Source organism: Saccopteryx bilineata, chromosome 5 (genome assembly GCF_036850765.1).
Source record: "Saccopteryx bilineata isolate mSacBil1 chromosome 5, mSacBil1_pri_phased_curated, whole genome shotgun sequence".
Taxonomy (NCBI): Eukaryota; Metazoa; Chordata; class Mammalia; order Chiroptera; family Emballonuridae; genus Saccopteryx; species Saccopteryx bilineata.
The window spans coordinates 215,361,145-215,386,573 of record NC_089494.1 but is presented as its reverse complement, the minus strand read 5'-3'; the positions used below and the strand labels follow the sequence as shown (position 1 = coordinate 215,386,573).

The 25,429-nt window shown below is 37.1% G+C and overlaps 1 protein-coding gene across 1 annotated transcript in view; it reads right to left on the bottom strand.

The window, feature by feature from the left end:
* CENPC (centromere protein C) overlaps nt 1-25,429 on the bottom strand; it is a 74,269-nt gene that overhangs the window by 12,634 nt on the left and 36,206 nt on the right. The window contains exons 10-15 of the mRNA XM_066278711.1: nt 24,330-24,621; nt 19,612-19,758; nt 18,285-18,364; nt 10,070-10,129; nt 1,275-1,379; nt 367-495 (exon numbers count right to left, since the gene is read on the bottom strand). Coding sequence (XP_066134808.1) covers nt 367-495; nt 1,275-1,379; nt 10,070-10,129; nt 18,285-18,364; nt 19,612-19,758; nt 24,330-24,621 — 813 coding nt within the window. The remainder of the gene's footprint in view (nt 1-366; nt 496-1,274; nt 1,380-10,069; nt 10,130-18,284; nt 18,365-19,611; nt 19,759-24,329; nt 24,622-25,429) is intronic.

Below are 25,429 nucleotides of genomic sequence, written 5' to 3'. Positions count from 1 at the left end.
TCGAGCATCCACCCCAGGCAGGGGTTGCCAGGTGGATTCTGGTCAGGGCACATTCAGGAGTCTATCCCCCGTCCTCTCACTTAAAGAAAAGTTATTTAAATGTCTAACCACTATGTTGTAAACCTGAAACGAATAGAATACTGACTGTCAACTGCAATTGAAAAACAAAGAATTTAAAAATTAAAAAATAAAATCAATTTACTTTCAAAATTTATAAAAAATAATGGATATTAAAAAGTGAATTTACCCTGAAGTATCACACCTGAAGTTTTCATAGGTAAATTTCAAAATCCACAAAGAGCTACTTTTCAAAGCACTGTTATATATAAAATAATCTAAAAGTTACTTTCAGAAATAAGTTCATACTTCTTTCATCATTATCAAGACAGATCCTTTTCCTGTTAACTATTGTTTGGACTTTTTTCGTTTCTCCTTTTGCCTTCCTTTTAGAGGGTACTGTTTCTGGGGACAGTATTCCACCAATCACAAATCCTCCTGAAATTTAATACAAAAAAGATTATTATACCTGGGAAAGTAAAAGCTTTGAAACAAAGTCTTTAAATTATAACAATTTCTTTATAAAGTACAAAAATATACATTATTGTAATAATACATTTCACAGTTAGTAAGTACTTCAGTCACACAAATACCAACTCATTTCACTAATGTCTTTACAATCCTAAATCAAGAAGCACTGCTTAAATGATTAAATGACCCCTGTTGTTTGACAGCAAGAGTCATCAGTGGAGATTTATAATAAACAAAAGGCTAGCAATGAAATATTTACAGTAATCCACGTATGAGTTTAGTCCTTTGATTTATATCTGTTCATCAAAGAGAAGAATTAACTTCAAGATCACACTGTCCTTTTTTACCTCCCTACAATTGCTTTAGAAATATATGACAAAGTGGGATGAGACTTATAAATAAGTGGGAATACTTAGTCTTTGCCAGTTATAATTTATTCATGTTTTGATTAAATACTTAATTTTATGCAATTAGAAAACTTCCTACATAGTAAAGAAACAATAACACTATAAAGTCACACACACACACACCTCAAATTACTAGAAATAAAAAAAAGAAAGAAATCAGCATCTCAACAGTATTTAGAGAAACCTGGATTTCGATCTATTCTTGTCAGATTTTGGGTAGAGGATGACTAAATGAGATAATGTATGTAAATATGTAGGACAGTGCTTAGCACAAATATATATAAAAATACTGTAGTAATCTTTATGATTTTTTGTCAGATATTAAAGTGTATGTTTTACCTGACTGAGTTTCTTGATAATCTACTCGCTCCCCCCGCCAGTATTCCAAAGGTTTCAATCGTATTCTCTTGGTCCTGCGCACATTTGGTGTGTTGGTGGGCAATACTATAAAAAGATGTTAGACAAAAATGTAGACATATAAATGTTTAGTTGACTGATACCTTGCAGTGGAAAGGTTAATGTTACCTTCTAAAACACTAATAATACTTCCAGATAAAATACTAAAAAAGCAAAATTTTAAGATATTAAAGAAATGGCAATGAAAAACTAGGCTACTAGCCTGACCAGGCGGTGGCACAGTGCATACAGCATCAGCCTACAATGCTGAGGAACCAGATTGGAAACTTCGAAGTTGCCGGCTTGAGCACGGGTTCACCAGCTTGAGAGCAGGCTCGTTGGCTTAAGCACAGGATCATGGACATGACCCCATGGTCACTGGTTTAGCTGAAGCCCCTCCCCATCAAGGCACATATGAGAAATCAATCAATGAAAAACTGAGGTGCCACAACCATGAGTTGATGCTTCTCATCTCTCTCCCTTCCTGTCTGTCCCTCTCTCTTACTATAGAAAGGGAGGGAGGGAAGGAGAAAGGGAGGGGAAAAACTAGCCTACCAGATTTAAAAATTTGATAATACCCAGATTAATGATGTTAAAGGTACACATGAACTCATATATTGTATTATAGGTAGAAATGTAGAGTGATTGAAGACAATTGACAATACCTATAATTATAATACTCTTTGACTCAAATTTCATTTCTAGAAAATGAGTTTGTAATAATAGTCACAAAAATGGACAAAGCTAGAGGTAAAAGAAAATTTATTGTAGTACTGTTGATAATTGAAATAGAAAACAAAAACTAAATTGAAAGCCATCTAAATGCTCCGTAATAGGAAATTTGTACATCAGGGTAGTCATGTGTGCATATATTTGTGTGTGTAGCACACATACGTATTCACTTTATTTAAATAATACAAAGTTCTATATACTAAGTTAAGTTTGTTAGCTATATAATCAAATACCTGTGTTCGTATTTATTTTTTTGTTTGCTAAAGCTGTCCAATTCTAAAAAGTGGTATACCAGTATCTCTTAGTTCAACTGTACTATTTAAATGAAAATCTCCTTGCTTTTTCCTAGTTTTTTCTTTATATGTAAGTTGATGCTTAAGAGTTTATGATTTTCTCAGGAACAAGACAGGGTTGTCCACTCTCTCCACTCTTATTTAACGTGGTGCTAGAAGTTCTGGCCAGAGCAATCAGACAAGACAAAGAAATAAAAGGCATCCATATCAGAAAAGAAGAAGTAAAGCTATCACTTTTTGCTGATGATATGATCCTATACATCGAAAACCCGAAGGACTCCACAAAAAGATTATTAGAAACAATAAACCAATACAGTAAGGTCGCAGGATACAAAATTAACATACAAAAGTCCATAGCCTTTCTATATGCCAACAATGAAATATTAGAAAACGAACTCAAAAAAATAATCCCCTTCACGATTGCAACAAAAAAAATAAAATACCTAGGAATAAACATAACAAAGAATCTAAAGGACCTATATAACGAAAACTACAAGGCATTATTAAGAGAAATAGAAAAAGACACAATGAGATGGAAAAATATTCCTTGTTCTTGGATAGGAAGAATAAATATAATTAAAATGGCCATATTATTCAAAGCAATATATAAATTTAATGCAATTCCCATCAAAATTCCTATGAGATTTTTTTAAGAAATGGAACAAAAAATCATCAGATTTATATGGAACTATAAAAAACCCCGAATAGCCAAAACAATCCTAAGGAAAAAGAATGAAGCTGGGAGCATTACAATACCTGACTTTAAACTATATTATAGGGCCACAATAATCAAAACAGCATGGTATTGGCAGAAAAATAGACACTCAGACCAATGGAACAGAATAGAAAGCCCAGAAATAAACCCACATATATATGGTCAAATAATCTTTGATAAAGGGGCCAACAACATACAATGGAGAAAAGAAAGCCTCTTCAACAAATGGTGTTGGGAAAACTGGAAAGCCACATGCAAAAGAATGAAACTCGACTACAGCCTGTCCTCGTGTACTAAAATTAATTCAAAATGGATCAAAGACCTAAATATAAGACCTGAAACAATAAAGTACATAGAAGAAGACATAGGTACTAAAATCATGGACCTGGGTTTTAAAGAACATTTTATGAACTTGACTCCAATGGCAAGAGAAGTGAAGGCAAAGATAAATGAATGGGACTACATCAGAATAAAAAGTTTTTGCTCAGCAAGAGAAACTGATATCAAAATAAACAGACAGCCAACTAAATGGGAAATGATATTTTCAAACAACAGCTCAGATAAGGGCCTAATATCCAAAATTTACAAAGAACTCATAAAACTCAACAACAAACAAACAAACAATCCAATAAAAAAATGGGAAGAGGACATATACAGACACTTCTCCCAGGAAGAGATACAAATGGCCAACAGATATATGAAAAGATGCTCAGCTTCATTAGTTATTAGAGAAATGCAAATCAAAACTACAATGAGATACCACCTCACCCCTGTTAGATTAGCTATTATCAACAAGACAGGTAATAGCAAATGTTGGAGAGGCTGCGGAGAAAAGGGAACTCTCATCCACTGTTGGTGGGACTGTAAAGTAGCACAACCATTATGGAGGAAAGTATGGTGGTTCCTCAAAAAACTGCAAATAGAACTACCTTATGACCCAGCAATCCCTCTACTGGGTATATACCCCAAAACCTCAGAAACATTGATACGTAAAGACACATGTAGCCCCATGTTCATTGCAGCACTGTTCACAGTGGCCAAGACATGAAAACAACCAAAAAGCCCTTCAATAGAAGACTGGATAAAGAAGATGTGGCACATATACACTATGGAATACTACTCAGCCATAAGAAATGATGACATCAGATCATTTACAGCAAAATGGTGGGATCTTGATAACATTATAAGGAGTGAAATAAGTAAATCAGAAAAAAACAAGAACTACATGATTCCATACATTGGTGGAACATAAAAACGAGACTAAGAGACATGGACAAGAGTGGGGTGGTTACCAGGGGTGGGGGGAGGGAGGACATGGGACGGAGGGAGGGAGAGAGTTAGGGGGAGGGGGAGGGGCACAGAGAACTAGATAGAGGGTGGCGGAGGACAATCTGACTTTGGGCGAGGGGTATGCAACATAATTTAATGACAAAATAACCTAGACATGCTTTCTTTGAATATATGTACCCTGATTTATTGTCATCCCATTACCATTAATAAAAATTTATTAAAAAAAAAAGTTTATGATTTTCTTTCATAAGTTGTTCGTGTTATTGCATGTCTTCTTTACCCTGTTCAGTACTTTTATTTTAACCTTAAACTTCACTTAGCCTAATATAAAAATTGCACTACTGCTTGACCAAGTGGTGGCTGGCTTAGTAGATAGAGCATCAGCTTGGGATGCTGAAGACCCAGGTTCAAAACCCCAAGGATGCTGGCTTGAGCAAGGTCACTGGTTCGGCAGGAACCCCCTGGTCAAGGCATATATGAGAAAGCAATCAATGAACAACTAAAGGTGCTGCAATATAGAACTGATGTTTCTCATCTGTCTCCCTTCCTGCCTCTCTGTCTCTGTACCTCTCACTGTCTCTCTGTCTCTGTCTCTCTTGCTAAAAAATAAAATAAAAAAAAATTGCACTATTTTATTTTTGTTTACATTAGCCTACCTAATTCTTTTTTTTTTTTTTTTTTTTTGTATTTTTCTGAAGCTGGAAACGGGGAGAGACAGTCAGACTCCTGCATGCGCCCGATCAGGATCCACCTGGCACGCCCACCAGGGGGCGACGCTCTGCCCACCAGGGGGCGATGCTCTGCCCATCCGGGGCGTGGCTCTGTTGCGACCAGAGCCACTCTAGCACCTGGGGCAGAGGCCAAGGAGCCATCCCCAGCGCCTGGGCCATCTTTGCTCCAATGGAGCCTCGGCTGTGGGAGAGGAAGAGAGAGACAGAGAGGAAGGAGAGGGGGAGGGGTGGAGAAGCAGATGGGCACTTCTCCTGTGTGCCCTGGCCGGGAATCGAACCCAGGACTTCTGCACGCCAGGCCGACACTCTACCACTGAGCCAACCAGCCAGGGCCTACCTAATTCTTTGACAACCTTTATTTTAGTATTTGTTTTAAGTGTTTCTTATAAACATATAGGTCAAATTGTATTATTTAACCAAATTCTGATAGTCTCTAGATTATTAGAGAAATTCAATCCATTCATACTTACTTAGTATAACAAGCTTCCTTTTATTCCTTCCATCTTACTTTGTATTTACAAGTTATAGTAGTAATTATTCTCATTTTTACTGATTTGATTAAATGAACATTTATTTTCTCCCCTCTCCCCTTGGTCACTTAAAAGTGTGTTGTGCTTTGGCCCTGGCCGGTTGGCTCAGCGGTAGAGCGTCGGCCTAGCGTGCGGAGGACCCGGGTTCGATTCCCGGCCAGGGCACACAGGAGAAGCGCCCATTTGCTTCTCCACCCCTCCGCCGCGCTTTCCTCTCTGTCTCTCTCATCCCCTCCCGCAGCCAAGGCTCCATAGGAGCAAAGATGGCCCGGGCGCTGGGGATGGCTCTGTGGCCTCTGCCCCAAGCGCTAGAGTGGCTCTGGTCGCAACATGGCGACGCCCAGGATGGGCAGAGCATCGCCCCCTGATGGGCAGAGCTTCGCCCCTGGTGGGCGTGCCGGGTGGATCCCGGTCGGGCGCATGCGGGAGTCTGTCTGACTGTCTCTCCCTATTTCCAGCTTCAGAAAAATGAAAAGAAAAAAAAAAAAAAAAAAAAAAAAAAAAAAAAAAGTGTGTTGTGCTTTTTCCTTCTAAAATTGGTTACCTTCTCATTCCTGACACTCAAAAATCACTCTTATTTTTTTCATTATTAAATATTCCTTACTAAGATACGCTATCCTCTTTTTCCTCATTTGGTAAAATAAAACTTTTTGACTATAATAGTGCCCCCTTTTCTACCAGGGATATGATCCAAGTCCCCAAGTAGATGCCTGAACCCACAAATGGCACCAAACACTATATATTTTGCGGTTTTTTCTATACATACATACCTTTCACTTAAAGAAAACCCTTTATGACTTCTCTTTGTCATATCCTAATTGCCAGCATCACTATTCTTGAACTTTATTATAATATATGGGTTACTTGAACACAAGCACTGCGAAGCCACAACAGTAGATCTGATACCCAGGCAGCTAGTAAGTGACTCATTGGCAGGTAAGGTATACAGCGTGGATACACTGAACAAAGGGATGATTCACATCCCAGGTGGGAAGAAGCAGGACGATGTGAGATTTCATCACACTATCCCAGGGATCAGGAACCTTTTTGGCTGAGAGAGCCATGAACACCACATATTTTAAAATATAATTCCCTCTATCCTTGCATTATCCAATAAAAATTTGGTGTTGTCCTGAAGGACAGCTGTGATTAGCTCCAGCCACCCACAACCATGAACATGAGCGGTAGGAAATGAATGGATTGTAAAACATGAGAATGTTTTATATTTTTAACTTTATTATTATTTTTATTATTTTTTTTTTTAATTAAAGATTTGCGAGCCAGATGCAGCCGTCAAAAGAGCCACATCTGGCTCGTGAGCCATAGGTCCCAACCCCTGCACTATCCAGAAGGGTAGGCAATTTAAAATTAATGAGTTGTTTCTGAAATTTTTCTGTGGTTGACCTAGAACAGGGGTCCCCAAACTGTTTACACAGGGGGCCAGTTCACTGTCCCTCAGACCATTGGAGGGCCAGACTATAAAAAAAACTATGAACAAATCCATATGCACACTGCACAGATCTTATTTTAAAGTAAAAAAAACAAAACGGGAACAAATACAATATTTAAAATAAAGAACAAGTAAATTTAAATCAACCAACTGACCAGTATTTCAATGGGCACTATGCTCCTCTCACTGACCACCAATGAAAGAGGTGTCCCTTCTGGCAGTGCGGCAGGGGCCGGATAAATGGCCTCAGGGGGCCGCATGTGGCCCGCGGGCCGTAGTTTGGGGACCCCTGACCTAGAATAACTGAAACTGTATTTTTATTACCCCTTTCCTGTCCCTATATTCCTTCCTACCACACCAACTTTTAAGATAGTATGTATTTCAAAGTATTATTACAAAAAATTCCTACTTAGCATTTATTAGTCCTAAATCACATTAGCATTAAGTAGTAGACAAACCCTAAGGCAATCAGCATTGAGTCAGGCCCTTGCATAATCCCCTTCCCTAGGATGCATGTGGAACCTGTGACTGTCTTCTCATTAACAGCATATGGCAAAGGTGATGGGAAGTCACTCCTATGATTACATTATGATTGCATGACAATGTATGATATTATACATATAAGATACTATCTAGCATAAGCAGAGGAAAATTCTTCCTTGGTGACTTTGAAAAAGCAAGCTGAAAAACAATAAAACTGTTAAGATGTTAAAAAAAAAAAAGCAAAAGCAAGCTGCCACACTGTGAGGAGGCCTATGAAAAGAATCATCTGGTAAGGAACTGCATGTGGCCCTAGAAACTGAAAATAGTGACCCATGACTGACAGCCAACAAGGAAACAGGTACCTCAGTCCTACAATTTTAAGGTATGAAATTGTGCTAACAAACACATGCACCTGGAAAAGGGCTCCGAGTCTCAGATAAGGCTTCAGCCCAGGCTGACACTTCTGCTTGCAGCCTGCGAAACCCTCATACAGAAGACTCAGCTCATCTGTGCCTAGACTCCTAGTCCATGGGAATCATGGGATGATAAACATGTGTTGCCTAAGCCACTAAATTTGTGATAATTTAGTAGATAGCAATAGAAAAGACATTATTTAAATTTAACCACATGTATTTCAAGAATCATTCCTCACTAGTTTCCACTCTTTGGACTCAATTCTGTTTTATATGATACTTGGGTAAAATATCTAACATGGGTATTTTATATAAAAGATACTGAACTCCATCCTGCATTATCTGGAAAATAAATTCAACTATCAGAAAGAAAAATATCTTAGGTAGGCAGATTAAATGGATTGCAATACATTTCTGAAAGTAGACTACAAATGTTACTTTATTCCTCTAGTATTACATAAATGGGCAATGCTAGTCATTTACGTTTTTTCTCTGTCTTTTTTGGTTTTGTGAGAGACAAAGACAAGAGAGACAGACAGAGACAGACAGGAAGGGAGAAATATAAGCAACATCAACTTGTAGTTGTAGCACTTTAGTTGTTCACTGATTGCTTCTCATGTCTTGATGGGGGGGGGCACTTCAACTGAACCAATGACCCCTTGCTCAAGCCAGCGACTTTGGGCTTCAAGCCAGTAACCTTTGGGCTCAAGCCAGTGACCATGAGTCATGTCTAGGATCTCACATTCAAGCCAGCAACCTGTGTGCTCAAGCTGGTGAGCTGCACTCAAGCCAGCAACCTTGGGGTTTCAAATCTGGGTCCTCAGCGTCCCAGGTTGATGCTCAATCACTGTGCCACCACCTGGTCAGACTAACTTTTTATTTCTGTATGGAAACTTCCCTCTGTCCTTACATTTTAGGAATTTTATTCACTTATATGTAGAGGTATATCTTTTTCAATCATTCTATCTCCTACTCATTCAAACTGCAAATTCAAGCTTACATTTAATCCAGAGTAATTTTCTTTTTTCTGGAAATCTTATTATTTGTATCTTTTGTCTGTTGTGCCCATGTTATTTCCATTGGCTATCTTTTTTCCTTATGGTTTCCATCCTTTGTATTTCTGCTCTGAGGAATTTCTTCCATGTCAACACCAGCTACTAACTGACCTCTCAACAGTGACTATCTTTACTTTCAGTGCATATGCAGACTTTTTAAACTGAAAGATCATATTTCAGTACCAGAAATTCTTCAGTGCTATAAATGAACCCCTGAAAGTGCTCATATTTCTTTAGTCAACTGCTGTCCATCTACTACAAAAGTTCTAGCTGTGCAGAAGTTGCCGACTGCTCTTAGGCATAATGCTTGTTTTCTTCTCTCGTTGCTGGAACCCATGTCCAAGGACATTTTTTTCTTCTGTTTGCCTATTCCTGACTCTAGTCATCATTCTACTCTGACAAGCATTAGCACTGCAAGGTATAGAGTCTCGGCTTACAATACTGAGATGTGTAAGTTTGTACTTGAAGTAACTAGAGAAAACTTCACTCTTGCTGGTTCTCTTCAGGCACAAGTGCAGGAGCATTCACAGCCACAAGTATAGGGAGAAACACAAACAGCCACTCCAGTTACACTAAGGTGGGAGGGTCCCATGAATCTTGACTGGCAAATATCTCTGGGGATGAACCACGGAGTTTTAATCCTTACATAGGCCTCTGCACGGGTGCCCCAGCTCCTACCCTATTATTTGCTACCCTAGCTTCTGCTTTGTTTAGGACTAAACTGGATAAAACTGGGAAGTGAACTTACCAGGGATACCATCTACTAGTAGCTATATTTTTTAGAACTCCTCATCCTAGATTCTTAGCCAAGGTGGGGTCATGTTCCTAATTATGACATAGAGTGATGGAGCGCCAGGATTTACATATTGACAGTAAAGAAACTCTGTGGCCTATAATGATTTACTGTGAAATTCATTAAAACTAAATATGTAGTTTTAATTTATCTGCCAATTAATCCAAATAATATCCCTCCATTTAAGAAAAATTAAATTACATTTAGAAAGAGATTTTATAGTATCAAGATATTAAAGGACAAATAATCTTACCTATTTTGTGATGTATTTTATTCTCTTGTGTTACCTTAGATCTTTTTGTTCTTGGGTTATCTGCAAAACATAAAAGACAATTTTATAAACAATGGCACTAATTCCATGTTGAGTTAAAGTGTGTTACTTGGTAAACATCATCATAAGTATTTTAAATAAAATTTGGCCCTGGTGGGTGGGCTCAGTGGATAGAGCGTCAGCCCAGCTTGTGAATGTCCTGGGTTCGATACCTGGTCAGGGCACACATGAGAAGCGACATTCTGCTTTTCTTCTCCTCCCCTCCCCCCTTTTTTCATTTCCCCCTCTTGTAGCTAGCGGCTTGATTGGTGCAACTGTTGGCGCCAGGCACTGAGGATAACTCGGTCCGAGTTCTATTAGCCTTAGGCACTGAAAATAGCTTGCTTGATTCAAGCAACAGCCCCAGACAGGGTTGCCAGGTGGATCCCAGGCGGGGCACATGTAGGAGTCTATCTCACTATCTCCCCTATTCTCACTTTAAAAAAAGAAAAAATTGACCTAATAATACATGTTTTTACTCCTTCTGCTTTTCACTGTTAAGGAATAAAGACTAGTGAAACATAGTGTAACATTTCTCTAGATTTTGGTACAATGAATAAATATATCTAAAAGGGGCACAGGAGTTAAAAAATAAAAAATTAAAAAAAAAACAGGTTTTCTATTGCTCATGAACTTCAGGTGAAATAAGCCAATGAGTAAAAATGAAGAGTGTAATAATTTACAATTAATATGCTAATAATGTGATCAGTGTGCCAATTGTGTCAAGAGCTCTCAACTTCAGTGTTGTAGCATCTAAGCATAGCTGCATTAATTATTTATCTTCCTATACACAAATGTTCTTTATCGGGAGATGGAGTTTCATTCTCTTCTCCAAGAATCTCTGCTGGTCGTAATGACTTGCTTGATAAACAAAGCAAAAGAAATGATGTTCTGGGACCTTCAAAGGCTAAGTCCTAAGATGGTATGCAGGTTCCACCTGAGTGTCTTGATCTTCACTCTGGGAACAGACACCACAGTAGTATGAAGACTCAATACCCCGAAATTACCACGCTATGAAAATACCCATGCTAACCAAATGGAAAGATCATGTGGAGAAAAAGAGATGCTTGACTAGCCCCCAATTGTTCCATCCACCCTGGTTAGGTGCTAAATATATAAGTGAAGAAGTCACCTTGGGCTTCCTGCCCTGTTGAGCTTTCAAATTACTCCAGCCCCAGAAGTTTACATCTAACTACAAATGTATGTAGAGCCCAAGTGGGAATTGCCCAGCTAAACCAAGTGAACCCATAGAACCATGAGAGATAAAAAACAATTTTTGTATTAAGTCACCAAGGTTTAGGGTTATACCGTAATATGTAGATGGAACACTTAATGAACCAGCTAAAATTTTTGATACAATTTTGTATGTAATACTTATTTCCTGAAAAGTAGATCTAAGCTTTCATTATATTCTCAAGTGAGTCCATGACAGCAAAAGATTGTTAAGAATGACTGAATCAGATACTTTATAAAACTGCTGGTTTGGAAGACACATTATTGATCATAAAATCTGATTTCTCTGTCTAGAACAGCCAAATCTATAGGATCAAAAGCAGATTAGTGAATGCCTGAGGGGATGGGGGGGGCGTGAAAGATGCCTGCTAAGGAGTATAAAGTTTCTTTCTGGGGTTATGAAAATGTTCTAAATTTTATTGTGATGGCTGCACATCACTGAATTATATGTTATAAACAGGTTAACTGTACGGTATGTAAAGTATATCTCAATGAAGCTGTTACAAAAAAAAAATAAAATTTTCCATGCAACCCCCTCTAGAACAACTAGAAGATGACCAGTCTCTGCTTGAAAAATTTCTCACCACAGAAGGTCTTGGAGGCAGCTGGTTGGGTCAGAGAAAGAACAAAGCAAATGTATAAAAATACTGAGCATAACAGGAGCCAGGTTTCTCACAACCTGAGAAGTAGTTTATAAAAACGGACTGGGATCAGATGTACTGATATAACTCATGATTTCTAAATATAACTGGTTCCTTAAAAAAAATAACTGATTCCAGAGTAGAGGCAGGGGTCCTAAAACATTCTATGCTAAAAAAAATAAGACAGTATTCAAAACATGATATAAATATGACAAAAGGACACAGAGATCATTTGAAAGGATATTTACTAGCCACATATGGCATAATCTGAGTATCATAAATGAGCATAAATAATGAAAATAACAACTCATCAAATAAAACACAAAGTAGTATTCCATAATAATATCAATCAATAAATAATAAATAAATAAATGGGCAAGATTTAAGAAAAACTATTTCTTATGGAATGCTAACTAATTAAGAGAAGGAATTAGGGAAACAGAAAACTGGTACCATTAGTGACTAATGATTCAAGTGGGAGTCTTAATAGATACTAAGATTGGTATGGAGGTTTGCAAAGGAACAAGTTACTAAAACAGTATCAAGATTTCACTCCAGCCTGACCAGGAGGTGGTGCAGTTGATAGAGCATCGGCCTGGGATGCAGAGGACCCAGGTTCGAGATTCGAGGTTGCCAGCTTGAGTGCGGGCTCATCTGGTTTGAGCAAGGCTCACCAGCTTGAGCCCAAGGTCGCTGGCTCCAGCAAGAAAGTCCACGGTCAAGGCACATATGAGAAAGCAATCAATGAACAACTAACTTGTTGCAACGAAAAACTGATAATTGATGCTTCTCATCTCTCTCTGTTCCCGTCTATCTGTCCCTATCTATCCCTCTCTCTGACTCTCTCTGTCTCTACAAAAAAAACCAAAAAAGAATGGCTAAAATGATTAAAAAAAAAGATATCACTCCACCAAACACTTAATTATGAAAGAGTAAAACTGTATCTTCAGAGAGCTGACAATAACGTGAACAGGTGATCAAGACTAGCACCACCAGTAGAAGATGGGTCAACCCTGTGCGCCTCCGAACGTGATGCACACAGAACACAGCATCATTTCTGTAGCATTTCTCAAACATGTATCACTGGAGTCTGATCATATGGAAACATCAGAGACCTGGCTTGAAGGTCATCCTAAGGAATGAAAAGCTGAACTTTCTCAAAAATATAAAGGGCAGTAAAGTTAGAAAAAGTACAAGAAACAGTTCCTTACTGAAGGAAACTGAAGGGACAAGAGAGCTAAATGCAGTCATGATCCTGGACTGGCTCCTGAATCAGAGAGAGCAGGAACCCTGATGGAACTGCTGTGAAATATGCAGGGAATCAGTAAAGGAACAGAATAAGTCTTCAATGTTGTCAATAGAATCTTGGAAAATGTGACTTTAAGCAAAACAACAATAAGGAAACCAATTTTACCATAGGCTAATTGATTAAATAGTTAAGCTCCTATGGCATCTTTCTGATCACAAAAGCCAAATCCCCAAACTGGTAAATTAAGACCCAAAACACTTATAATATTAACATTGATAAATATGAGTTATACATACACTTAAGAAAGATTAATAAAAACAAGGAAAATCATTCTTTTCCAACCCATTTATTCCAGTTCAGGGTCACAGGTGGCTGGAGTCTATTTTGGACACTCAGGACTCACGGTGAAAAATATTGGTCAGGACATGGCACAGTCACTCAGATTGGAACAGCTTACACATGCTAAGTTACCTAACGTGTACATCTTTAGGATGTTGGAGGAAACCAGAGTACCTCAAGAAAACCCATGCAGACGTGGGAGAAGGTGCAAACTTCACACAGTAACCCTGGCCAAGAATCAATTTTTTCTCACAAGCATTACAATGAAACGACGTTACACAAGGACCTGCTGATTTACAGATTTGGATGTTTGAAGAGTAATTATGGTTCTGTCTCGCACTGTGTCTGCATATACTCACACGTAGCATGCCTGCAACTCGTTCTCAAAAGTTCAGAAGAGGCTAATGATATTATGTGTAACATATATGTAGGGGAGACAGTTTGATAACTGTAAAATCTAGATAAAGCAGATATGGGATTTCCAAATAAGTCTACAATTATTTCAAAAAATTATTTTAAAAAAGCAACACAGACACAATTACTGAATTTCAAAGATCAAAGAATCCTAATAAGAATAAAAAAGAGAATATTATTTTTGTGTACAGGTATGGATTTTAAAATATATATCCACTCATTACTCCGTTGTTAATTTTTTTTTTTAATGAGAGAAGGGGAGATATAAAGACTTCTACATGCATCCCGACCAGGATCCTGTCTATGGCTGATGCTTGAATCAACTGAGCTATCCTTAGCGCCTGAGGCCAACACTCGGACTAAAAGAGCTATACCCAGTACCCAGGGCCAACGCTCAAACCAATCAAGCCACTGGTGTGAGAGGGGAAGAGAAAGAGAAGGGAGAGAGGGAAGGGAAGGAAAGCAGATGGTTGCTTCTGATGCGTGCTCTGATCGGGGATTCCAGGACTTCCGCATGCTGGGACAATGCTCTAGCCACCGAGTAACCGGCCAGGGCAATATTCTCTCTATGCAAGCATACTCTTCCATGAATTTTTTTTTGTTCTAAACATATTCTAGAACATAAAGAAAATCTTAATAAATTCAAAAAGTAACACAGGCCAAAGTTTCCAGAATAATGAAATAAAACTAGATATTAACATAGATATTAACACAAAGCAAAACTCAACTTTGTAAAATAACAGTCAACATTTTGTATTTAACATATGCCAGCTATTAAACCAAGCAAGAAATGTCAGATTAGAATTGATATAACGATTTTACAAATAAAAAAGACAAAGCTAAGAACACTGAACTTTCTTACACAAAACAACATACTTAATAAGTGGTAGAGATGAATCCAATCCCATGTTCCTAACTCCTGCTTCTTGAATAATGTACATATTCCTAAATATCCCCTAGGTCAAAGAAAAATCGCTATAACTTAGAGTACACTAAAATAAGAAACTACATTTAAAAAATAATAAAACTATAAAATTAAGCCAAAAAAACTATACCCAGAAAAATTCATTGCTTTTTCTTTACCAAATAAAAAGTAAAATAATTATAAAACTCTGCATTAAGATACATTTAAAAATCTTATTCTAGAACATAGTATATATAATGACCGTGATTACCCATCACTCAGCTTAGGAATCATCAATACATAACTAATCTTGCTTCATTTATACACCCTCATGAACTTAATATTTTAATATACTGGAGTAGATACCTTAAGTGTCAATTATTGCATCATGTCCAACTGTAAAGAAAGGATTCTCAGCAGGGAGGAAATAGAAAAAACTATTAAAAACCTCCCCAAAAATAAAAGTCCAGGCCCAGACGGTTATACTAGTGAATTCTATCAAACATTCAAAGAAGACTTGGTTCCTATTCTACTCAAAGTCTTCCAAAAAATTGAAGAAGAAGCAATACTTCCAAACACATTTTATGAGGCCAACATAACCCTCATACCAAAACCTGGCAAGGATGGCACAAAGAAAGAAAACTACAGACCAATATCTCTAATGAATACAGATGCTAAAATACTAAACAAAATACTGGCAAACCGAATACAACAACATATTAAAAAAATAATACATCATGATCAAGTGGGATTCATCCCAGAATCTCAAGGATGGTTCAACATACGCAAAACGGTTAACGTAATACACCATATCAACAAAACAAAGAACAAAAACCACATGATCTTATCAATAGATGCAGAAAAGGCTTTTGATAAAATACAACACAATTTTATGTTTAAGACTCTCAACAAAATGGGTATAGAAGGAAAATATCTCAACATGATAAAGGCCATATATGATAAACCATCAGCCAACATCATATTAAATGGCATAAAACTGAGGACTTTCTACCTTAAATCAGGAACAAGACAGGGTTGTCCACTCTCTCCACTCTTATTTAACGTGGTGCTAGAAGTTCTGGCCAGAGCAATCAGACAAGACAAAGAAAAAAAAGGCATCCATATCGGAAAAGAAGAAGTAAAGCTATCACTTTTTGCTGATGATATGATCCTATACATCGAAAACCCGAAGGACTCCACAAAAAGATTATTAGAAACAATAAACCAATACAGTAAGGTCGCAGGATACAAAATTAACATACAAAAGTCCATAGCCTTTCTATATGCCAACAATGAAATATTAGAAAACGAACTCAAAAAAATAATCCCCTTCACGATTGCAACAAAAAAAATAAAATACCTAGGAATAAACATAACAAAGAATGTAAAGGACCTATATAATGAAAATTACAAAGCATTGTTAAGGGAAATCGAAAAAGATACAATGAGATGGAAAAATATTCCTTGTTCTTGGATAGGAAGAATAAATATAATCAAAATGGCCATATTACCCAAAGCAATATACAAATTTAATGCAATTCCCATCAAAATCCCTATGAGATTTTTTAAAGAAATGGAACAAAAAATCATCAGATTTATATGGAACTATAAAAAACCCCGAATAGCCAAAACAATCCTAAGGAAAAAGAATGAAGCTGGGGGCATTACAATACCTGACTTTAAACTATATTATAGGGCCACGATAATCAAAACAGCATGGTATTGGCAGAAAAATAGACACTCAGACCAATGGAAGAGAATAGAAAGCCCAGAAATAAAACCACATATATATGGTCAAATAATCTTTGATAAAGGGGCCAACAACATACAATGGAGAAAAGAAAGCCTCTTCAACAAATGGTGTTGGGAAAACTGGAAAGCCACATGCAAAAGAATGAAACTCGACTACAGCCTGTCCCCGTGTACTAAAATTAATTCAAAATGGATCAAAGACCTAAATATAAGACCTGAAACAATAAAGTACATAGAAGAAGACATAGGTACTAAAATCATGAACCTGGGTTTTAAAGAACATTTTATGAACTTGACTCCAATGGCAAGAGAAGTGAAGGCAAAGATAAATGAATGGGACTACATCAGAATAAAAAGTTTTTGCTCAGCAAGAGAAACTGATATCAAAATAAACAGACAGCCAACTAAATGGGAAATGATATTTTCAAACAACAGCTCAGATAAGGGCCTAATATCCAAAATTTACAAAGAACTCATAAAACTCAACAACAAACAAACAATCAATCCCATAAAAAAATGGGAAGAGGACATGAACAGACACTTCTCCCAGGAAGAGATACAAATGGCCAACAGATATATGAAAAGATGCTCAGCTTCATTAGTTATTAGAGAAATGCAAATCAAAACTACAATGAGATACCACCTCACCCCTGTTAGATTAGCTATTATCAACAAGACGGGTAATAGCAAATGTTGGAGAGGCTGTGGAGAAAAAGGAACCCTCATTCACTGTTGGTGGGACTGTAAAGTAGTACAACCATTATGGAGGAAAGTATGGTGGTTCCTCAAAAACCTGCAAATAGAACTACCTTATGACCCAGCAATCCCTCTACTGGGTATATACCCCAAAACCTCAGAAACATTGATACGTGAAGACACATGTAGCCCCATGTTCATTGCAGCACTGTTCACAGTGGCCAAGACATGGAAACAACCAAAAAGCCCTTCAATAGAAGACTGGATAAAGAAGATGTGGCACATATACACTATGGAATACTACTCAGCCATAAGAAATGATGACATCAGATCATTTACAGCAAAATGGTGGGATCTTGATAACCATTATTCGGAGTGAAATAAGTAAATCAGAAAAAAACAAGAACTACATGATTCCATACATTGGTGGAACATAAAAATGAGACTAAGAGACATGGACAAGAGTGTGGTGGTTACCAGGGGTGGGGGGAGGGAGGACATGGGAGGGAGGGAGGGAGAGAGTTAGGGGGAGGGGGAGGGGCACAGAGAACTAGATAGAGGGTGGCGGAGGACAATCTGACTTTGGGCGAGGGGTACGCAACATAATTTAATGACAAAATAACCTAGACATGTTTTCTTTGAATATATGTACCCTGATTTATTAATGTCATCCCATTACCATTAATAAAAATTTATTTTAAAAAAAAAAAAAAAAAAAAAAGAAAAGAAAGGATTCTCACTCACCTCTCTGATTCTGTGTATCTTCTATTTCCCCCCCTCCTTCATCTTAGTACGTCTCCCAAATCTCTAAACATAGTAAGGCTCTTCTTAAGAGTAAGTACTCAATAATTTAAATAAAACATAGCACACCTAATGCCATATGCATGATGCCATAAAAATCAAGACAACAGAAAATAAACAGTAACTTACCCAAACTTTCCTGAACTTCCTCATTATCCATAGCTGAATTCTCCTTTTCAGATGTTAAATTCTCAAGCCTGCAAGGTCCACTTAAGGAAAATAATAAATAAGGCAAACCATAAAATTTGTGCTTTTATAATGTATATTCTAATTATGTACCTAAAGATCATTTTCTTCTAAAACTGACAAAGATTTCTTTCTTATAAAACCAATAACAATGTTACAGATTATCAAGAATACACTTACTTGCAGCATAAAACAAAGAATCTACAATTTTGTAACTGACTGTCAGACTGATAAATACTGAATTTTATAGCCTTTTAAACTAATCGATCAGTTATGAATTTAAGTCATATTAAATAACATTCTTCTATAAAAATCAAATTATAAGAAATAAATTTAGATAAAAATCAGCTTAATATTTTTTGAAAACTACTTCCAAAAAAATGGAACTTAAAATATAGTCCAGAAATTGTTCAGATGATTTAGATTATCTTAGTCCTAGAGCCCTTCCCTCTTAGTATGAACCAGTTACAGGCTTAGTCACAACCCACCAAATTAGTAATGAACTCAGCCATCCCTTAAGTCTGAGAATCTGCTATAGTTTACCATTCCTTCATTTTTAAAATGGATACAGGACTCCAGATGTTGTAAAAGTATGTTAATTTGGTTTGTTCATTGAATGTGCTTGCTTTAAACATACAGGATGAGGCAAAAGTAGGTTTATAGTTATGAGTATGCAAAACAGTTTATTCTAGTATTATTTATTAATTCTTATAGTATTTTCCATACAAACAAGTATAAATCTACTTTTGCCCCACCCCATATAACCACAAATTCTTAGATAGTCCTTTCATGAGGTAGAGCCTAATTCCCCTCTCCCTGCAAGTGCTGGCCTTAGTGCTTTGTTTCTAACAAACAGAATGAAGTGGAAATGACAGTGTGCAATATCAGTGACATTAAAAGGCACTATGACCTCCACTGCAATCACACTTTCTCTTAGATCACTTGCTTTGTAAAGAGCTAGCTACCATACTGAACTGCCTTATAAAGAAGACCAAATTACAAGAAAGTAGGACCTCCAGCTAACAGCCATGTGCGGGAGCCACCCTCTAAATTAATCCTTGGGTTCCAGTCAAATATTCAAAGGACTGTACAGTAGACAGATATCTTGATGCAACACCTCATGAGAATCCCTGAGCTAGCTAAGCCTTTCCCAGATTTCTAACCTACAGAAACTATGATATGATAAATGTCTGCCAGCCACTATTAAGCTTTGATGTGTAATCGATTAACATAGTGAGTAAATCCTATAATGCTTAGATCACATACAAACCTTTCTTCCAAAACTGAAGTCTGAGGCTCTCCAGATTGAGAGTCAGACTCTGCTGGTGTCTTGCACGGATGTCCACTGTTCTGAGGCTCTAGATGAACATTTTGCATAGCTACAATACTATCTTCACCTTCTGAGCTTCCTTTAACTCTATAAAAATAAAAAAGTTTGTAATCGTTTACAGTTCTTCATAAAATATTTCATCCAGAAACAACACACAGGTGAGTAGATAATGTAATACTGTTAACAAGTAGCAGCTAACCATGTTTAGGTCCTAGGACTTAGAACTAGAAGGAAATTTTGATTCTAGGACCTACCAAGAACTTTAATTTGAAAAATTCTGATAGAAGAAATGGCACAGACCCAGTCTAAGATGGAAGTGATGATAAGAGGACACGGGAAGACATTACCTCCAGGTAGCTTATGATGTATATTATACAGTTGATCTATCAGTTTTTTTAGAAAATCCACAAACACCTGAAATTGTTTTCTTTCTTAACCCTAATCAGCCCACTGAGAAACAGTAGAACGTTTAAAGGGACCCAGTCTCATCTCTTTGGTAGTTACCAACTAATTAGTTTACCCCCAATATATTTAAACAAAACATACTATTCCTAACTTCTCATTTGTCTTACAAGTCTTATGCTTCAATTTGTTTTCTGACTCAGTTTACCAGCTGGCTTTTATCATATGTGTGAAAACAAGTGCAAGCAATACAACCAATGAGCATGCAAACTTCTGAGTATTCTTTGATAGTTTATTTTTAGAGGTTCTATTATCCCCCTAGGTCTTACCATCACAGTCAAAAGAAATAAAAGGAATTATAAGAGAATACTATGAACAATTATATGCCAAAAAGTTAGATGACCTAGATAAAATACACAAACTCCTAGAAAATACACAAGTTACCAAAACTGATTCAAGAAGAAATAAACAATCTCAAAAGATCTATAACAAGAGGATAAACTAGTAATCACAAAACTACCTGGAAAGAGAATCCTTGTCCCAGATGGTTTCACTGCTGAATTCTACCAAGCATTCAAAGAATAAAAATTCTTCACAAAGTCTTTCAAAAATAGAAGAGTATTTTCCAACTCACTTTATGAAGCCAGTGTTATCCTGATACTAAAACTAGACCAAGACAAGTACAAGAAACCTACATATTACAAAAATTCAACAAAATATCAACAAACCAAATCTAGCAACATATAAGTAGTATTATACATCATGACCAAATAGGATTTACACCAGAGATGAAATTTGGTTTAATATCCAAAAACCAATTAGTGCAATACATCATATCAATAAAAGTCACGTGATCACCTCAATAGATGCAAAAATAAAAAGAAATAAAATTTTAAAAAATTTTAATGATAAAAACACTCAACAAACTAGTAACAGAAAGTAACTTCCTCAATCCAACAAAAGGGTATCCATGAAATACCCACAGCTAACTCATACTGAATTGTGAAAGACCAGATCCTTTCCCCCTAAGCTCAGGAACAAGACAAGTCTGACACTGCCATTTCTACTGAACAATGTACTGAAGATTTTAGCCAGGGCAATTAGGCAATAATTTCTCTCAATACACAGGCAAGGCGAGGCTTATCTGCTTTGTTTAATAAAACATTGATTTATTTTTGTTACTACATTCAAGTAAAAACAACTGGACTACTAGCTGGAAGACCTAGATATCCAACAAAACACTAATCTATGCGGATCTTCCTCACATGTATTAATGGGGTTAATACTTGCCCTATTCACTATCAAGAGTATTATGAAAATTAAATGATAAAAGAAACAAGCTGACACAAATATGGAAGCCTGAAATAAGAGAGCATTATAAATCAGTGGGGGAAATGCAAAATTCAATAACATACCTCTGTATACCATACTGGCTCACCCCGCCCAAATCAAGTCTTCATCCATCCCTATTTATCCCCCCCTATAATCTCCTACCCCTCCCACCCCATAACCACCACACTGTTGTCCATGTCCATGAACTTTCTTTTGTCCTTTTTTTCTCTACCTACCTCCCTCACCCATCCCCCACCCCCACTCCTACCCACAACAGCTATAAGCCTGCTCTCTATGTATGGTATGTTTCTATTTTGTTTGTTAGTTCATTTTGTTCATTAGATTCCACATATGAGTGAGATCATACATTACTTGTCTTTCTCAGACTGGTTTATTTCACTTAGCATAATGTTCTTCAGGTCTATCAATGCTGTCATAAAAGGTAAGATTTCCTTCTTTTTTTCTTCTAGTTTTTGAAAAATCAAGTTAATACACAAATTTTAGGAGTGCACAGGGGTTTGGCACCCCACCCTGCTTCTGTGTTGGTTCAAGGGTCAAGTGTAATAATTCCAATACCAACACATTTTGGTGAAAACATGGAGCAACGAGAATTTTTCACATTGCTGTAGGACTGTAAATTGGCTCAACCTATTTGGAGAACATCTGGCAGTATTTGGGCACATTAAATATATATATACCCTAAATCCAGCAATTCTACTTCTTGGTATACAGGAAAGCTCTTCTACATACAGACAAAGAAACATAAAATGTCCACTGAAAAATTGTTGTTAATAGTGAAAAATTAAAAAACCTTTATCAAGAAAATTAAGGCCCTGGCCGGTTGGCTCAGCAGTAGAGCGTTGGCCTGGTGTGCAGGGGACCCGGGTTCGATTCCCGGCCAGGGCACATAAGAGAAGCGCCCATTTGCTTCTCCACCCCCACCCCCTCCTTCCTCTCTGTCTCTCTCTTCCCCTCCCACAGCCAAGGCTCCATTGGAGCAAAGATGGCCCGAGCGTTGGGGATGGCTCCTTGGCCTCTGCCCCAGGCACTAGAGTGGCTCTGGTCGCGGCAGAGCAACGCCGCAGAGGGGCAGAGCATCGACCCTGGTGGGCGTGCTGGGTGGATCCCGGTCGGGTGCATGCGGGAGTCTGTCTGACTGTCTCTCCCCGTTTCCAGCTTCAGAAAAATAAAAAATAAAAAGAAAATAAAAAGAAAATTAAGATATTTTCATATACCCAAATAAAATGCTATAAATTCAACCAGCCACTTGTTTAAGTCCTGAAAGATAAGAATAATTTTTTACATTTTTAAAGGGTTACATTTTAAATAGTTATTTCAGTATTTACATAATAGCCTTGATTTTATCTCTTGTCCTGCAAAGCAAAAATATTTACTATTTGGCTCTTTAAGGAAAGTTTGCTCATCTCCATTATAAAGGAATAAAAATAAATCATTTATCAACGTGAATAATCTCAAATGTATATAATGAACAGTGAAACAAACAAGACAGAGAGGGGTACATATAATCTGAAACCATTTTTACAAAGTTTTAAAACAATACAGAGCCCTGGCCAGTGGCTCAGTTGACAGAGCATCGGCCCAGTATATGGACGTCCTGGATTCAATTACTGGTCAGGGCCCACCGGAGAACTGACCATCTGCTTCTCCTCCCCTCTCTCCCCCTTCTCTCCCCCTCTTCCCATCCTGTAGCCAGTGGCGTGATTGGTTCAAGCATGGTCCCGGATGCTGAGGATAGCTCCATTGGAGAGCATCAGCCTCAGTACTAAAAATAGCTCGGTACTCAAGCATCAGCCCAAGATGGGGTTTCCGGGTACATCCCGGTCAAGACACATATGGGAGTCTGCCTCACTATCTCCCCTTCTCCCACCGAAAAAAACAAAAAATAAATAAAAATGAAAAAAAATAAAACAGCACAGCATGCATATGTAGGAAAAATATAAAAATATCCATGAGAATGATAGCTACCAAATTCAGCAAAATGGCTACTTCTAACCAAGGACAGAGAGGAATGAGCTTGGCAAAGGTACACATGAGATTTCAATAGTCACTATAATATTTTATTTCTGAAGTAAGATCATGGGGAATCAGATGTTACTTTTTGTATACTTGAAATATTTCATTTAAAGAAACTGAGTCAGAAAGAAGATATGAGAATCGTGTGAAAAAGTTAAATAGAATGTGTTTGGGATTTCTTTTGCACCATAACAATATATGCTAATATATCTTAGGGCACTCTATCATTTATTTCAGTACATCCACAACATCTTGTAGTTTCTCATACATAGTACATATTATTTGTTGAATGAATGAAAGAATGCTATACCATAAGCAAAAATGTATAAGAACAATACTAACTTTCTAGATTGTTAGGACTAAAGAGAATTTATTGAAAGCACCTAGCAAGTACTTGGCACATGATAAGAACTCAAAATATGTTAACTATTGTCATCTTAGGAAGGGAAATATTATGATGTATTCCTAATTATGAAAATCACATTAACATCACTTGAAAGGAAGCAAATTAAACTGTATACTTGTAAATGATTAAGATGGTAAATTTTATGTTATGTGTTTTTCCCAAAATAATTTAAAAAAAAAAAAAGGAAGCAATGTTCAGGCAACAATAGTACTATTGAATAATAATACTATTTCAATAATACTATTGAAATTATCACTCATCTCCCATGTATCATATATTACTCCCCATTTTAGTATGAGCAAAAAAAGTTCAGATCACTACTCTGCCTGAGGTGTCTCCCAGCTAACGGCAGAGCCCGGCTACCAGGTCTGTCAGGCTGAAGAGCCCTTTATACTAAACAGCCTTTCTGTAAATGATCAAACACAGACAAACTATCAAATGCTAAACAACAAAAATAACTATATGTAAACATAACAGACATTACCCAGAATGATCAAGATTTTCCTTCTGAACCATGTCTGTCTCATCACACTCCAAAGACTCATTCTGGGGAGAACCAGAAACTTCATCATGGTCAGTAATTCCTCTAGAATCCTTTGTATTTAAAATCTTCTGTGCTCTTGAGCGGCATGGATTAGCTCTCTTCCGCCCTTTAAATGGAACAGGTTTTTTCCCAATATTCTTAGATGATTGATTTGTTTTTTCAGCAGGTTTTCGCCTATTGCTGTGACGCACTGACAACACATTTCTTACTGAAGAATCGCTACTAAAAGAACCTAAAAAAATCAATAAGTTAAAGTTAACATAACATTTATCCAGATGATCTTGCTCACTGAAATACTAACATTACTTATATTTACATATAAACACATATACACACACACCAATTTGTAGGCTACAATTGTTTTCAAATTAAATTCTTAAACTATGCTGCTCTTCTATTTTTTGATACAAGTATGAAACTCTTTAAATTTATCACAAGCTTATAAATCCACCCTCTCTGGTTCTGCCCACTGCTCTTCTAGACATCTTTAAGATCCTACTATTCCCCAAGGTTCCAGCTTCATCTTCTCACATCTACTTTCTTTGAGGGACCTATGTACCCATAACCTTAATTACTATCTACATGTTGATATCTTCACCTACCCCTCTCCCCAAAATTTGCCCCAAGGCAACTATCTACCCAGATACCTAACCAGGAATCCAAGTCATCCAAGACTCCTGTCCCTATTCACAACAAGCCCTAAACCTCAGTTCTCCCTTCTTAATGCCTCTCAAATCTGCTTCTTGGCCATCACTTACAGGTAACCTTGTTTCTTATCTGTATTATTAAAATACCTCTTAACTAATCTTCCTTCATCTGGCCTTGCTCTTCTTCAATCCACTCTTCACACTGCTTCAAAACATCCTTGAAAAACACAAGTTGGAACACTACAACTCTGCTTAAAATTATTTAGTGATTATCTATAACTCAAGAATTAAGTCCAAAAACTTCCCATACTAACTTATTTCTACATCTACAGTGCTTATTTCATTAACCACAACTCTCAATACTCCCTCCAAACAAATAAAAGCCAGCAATGT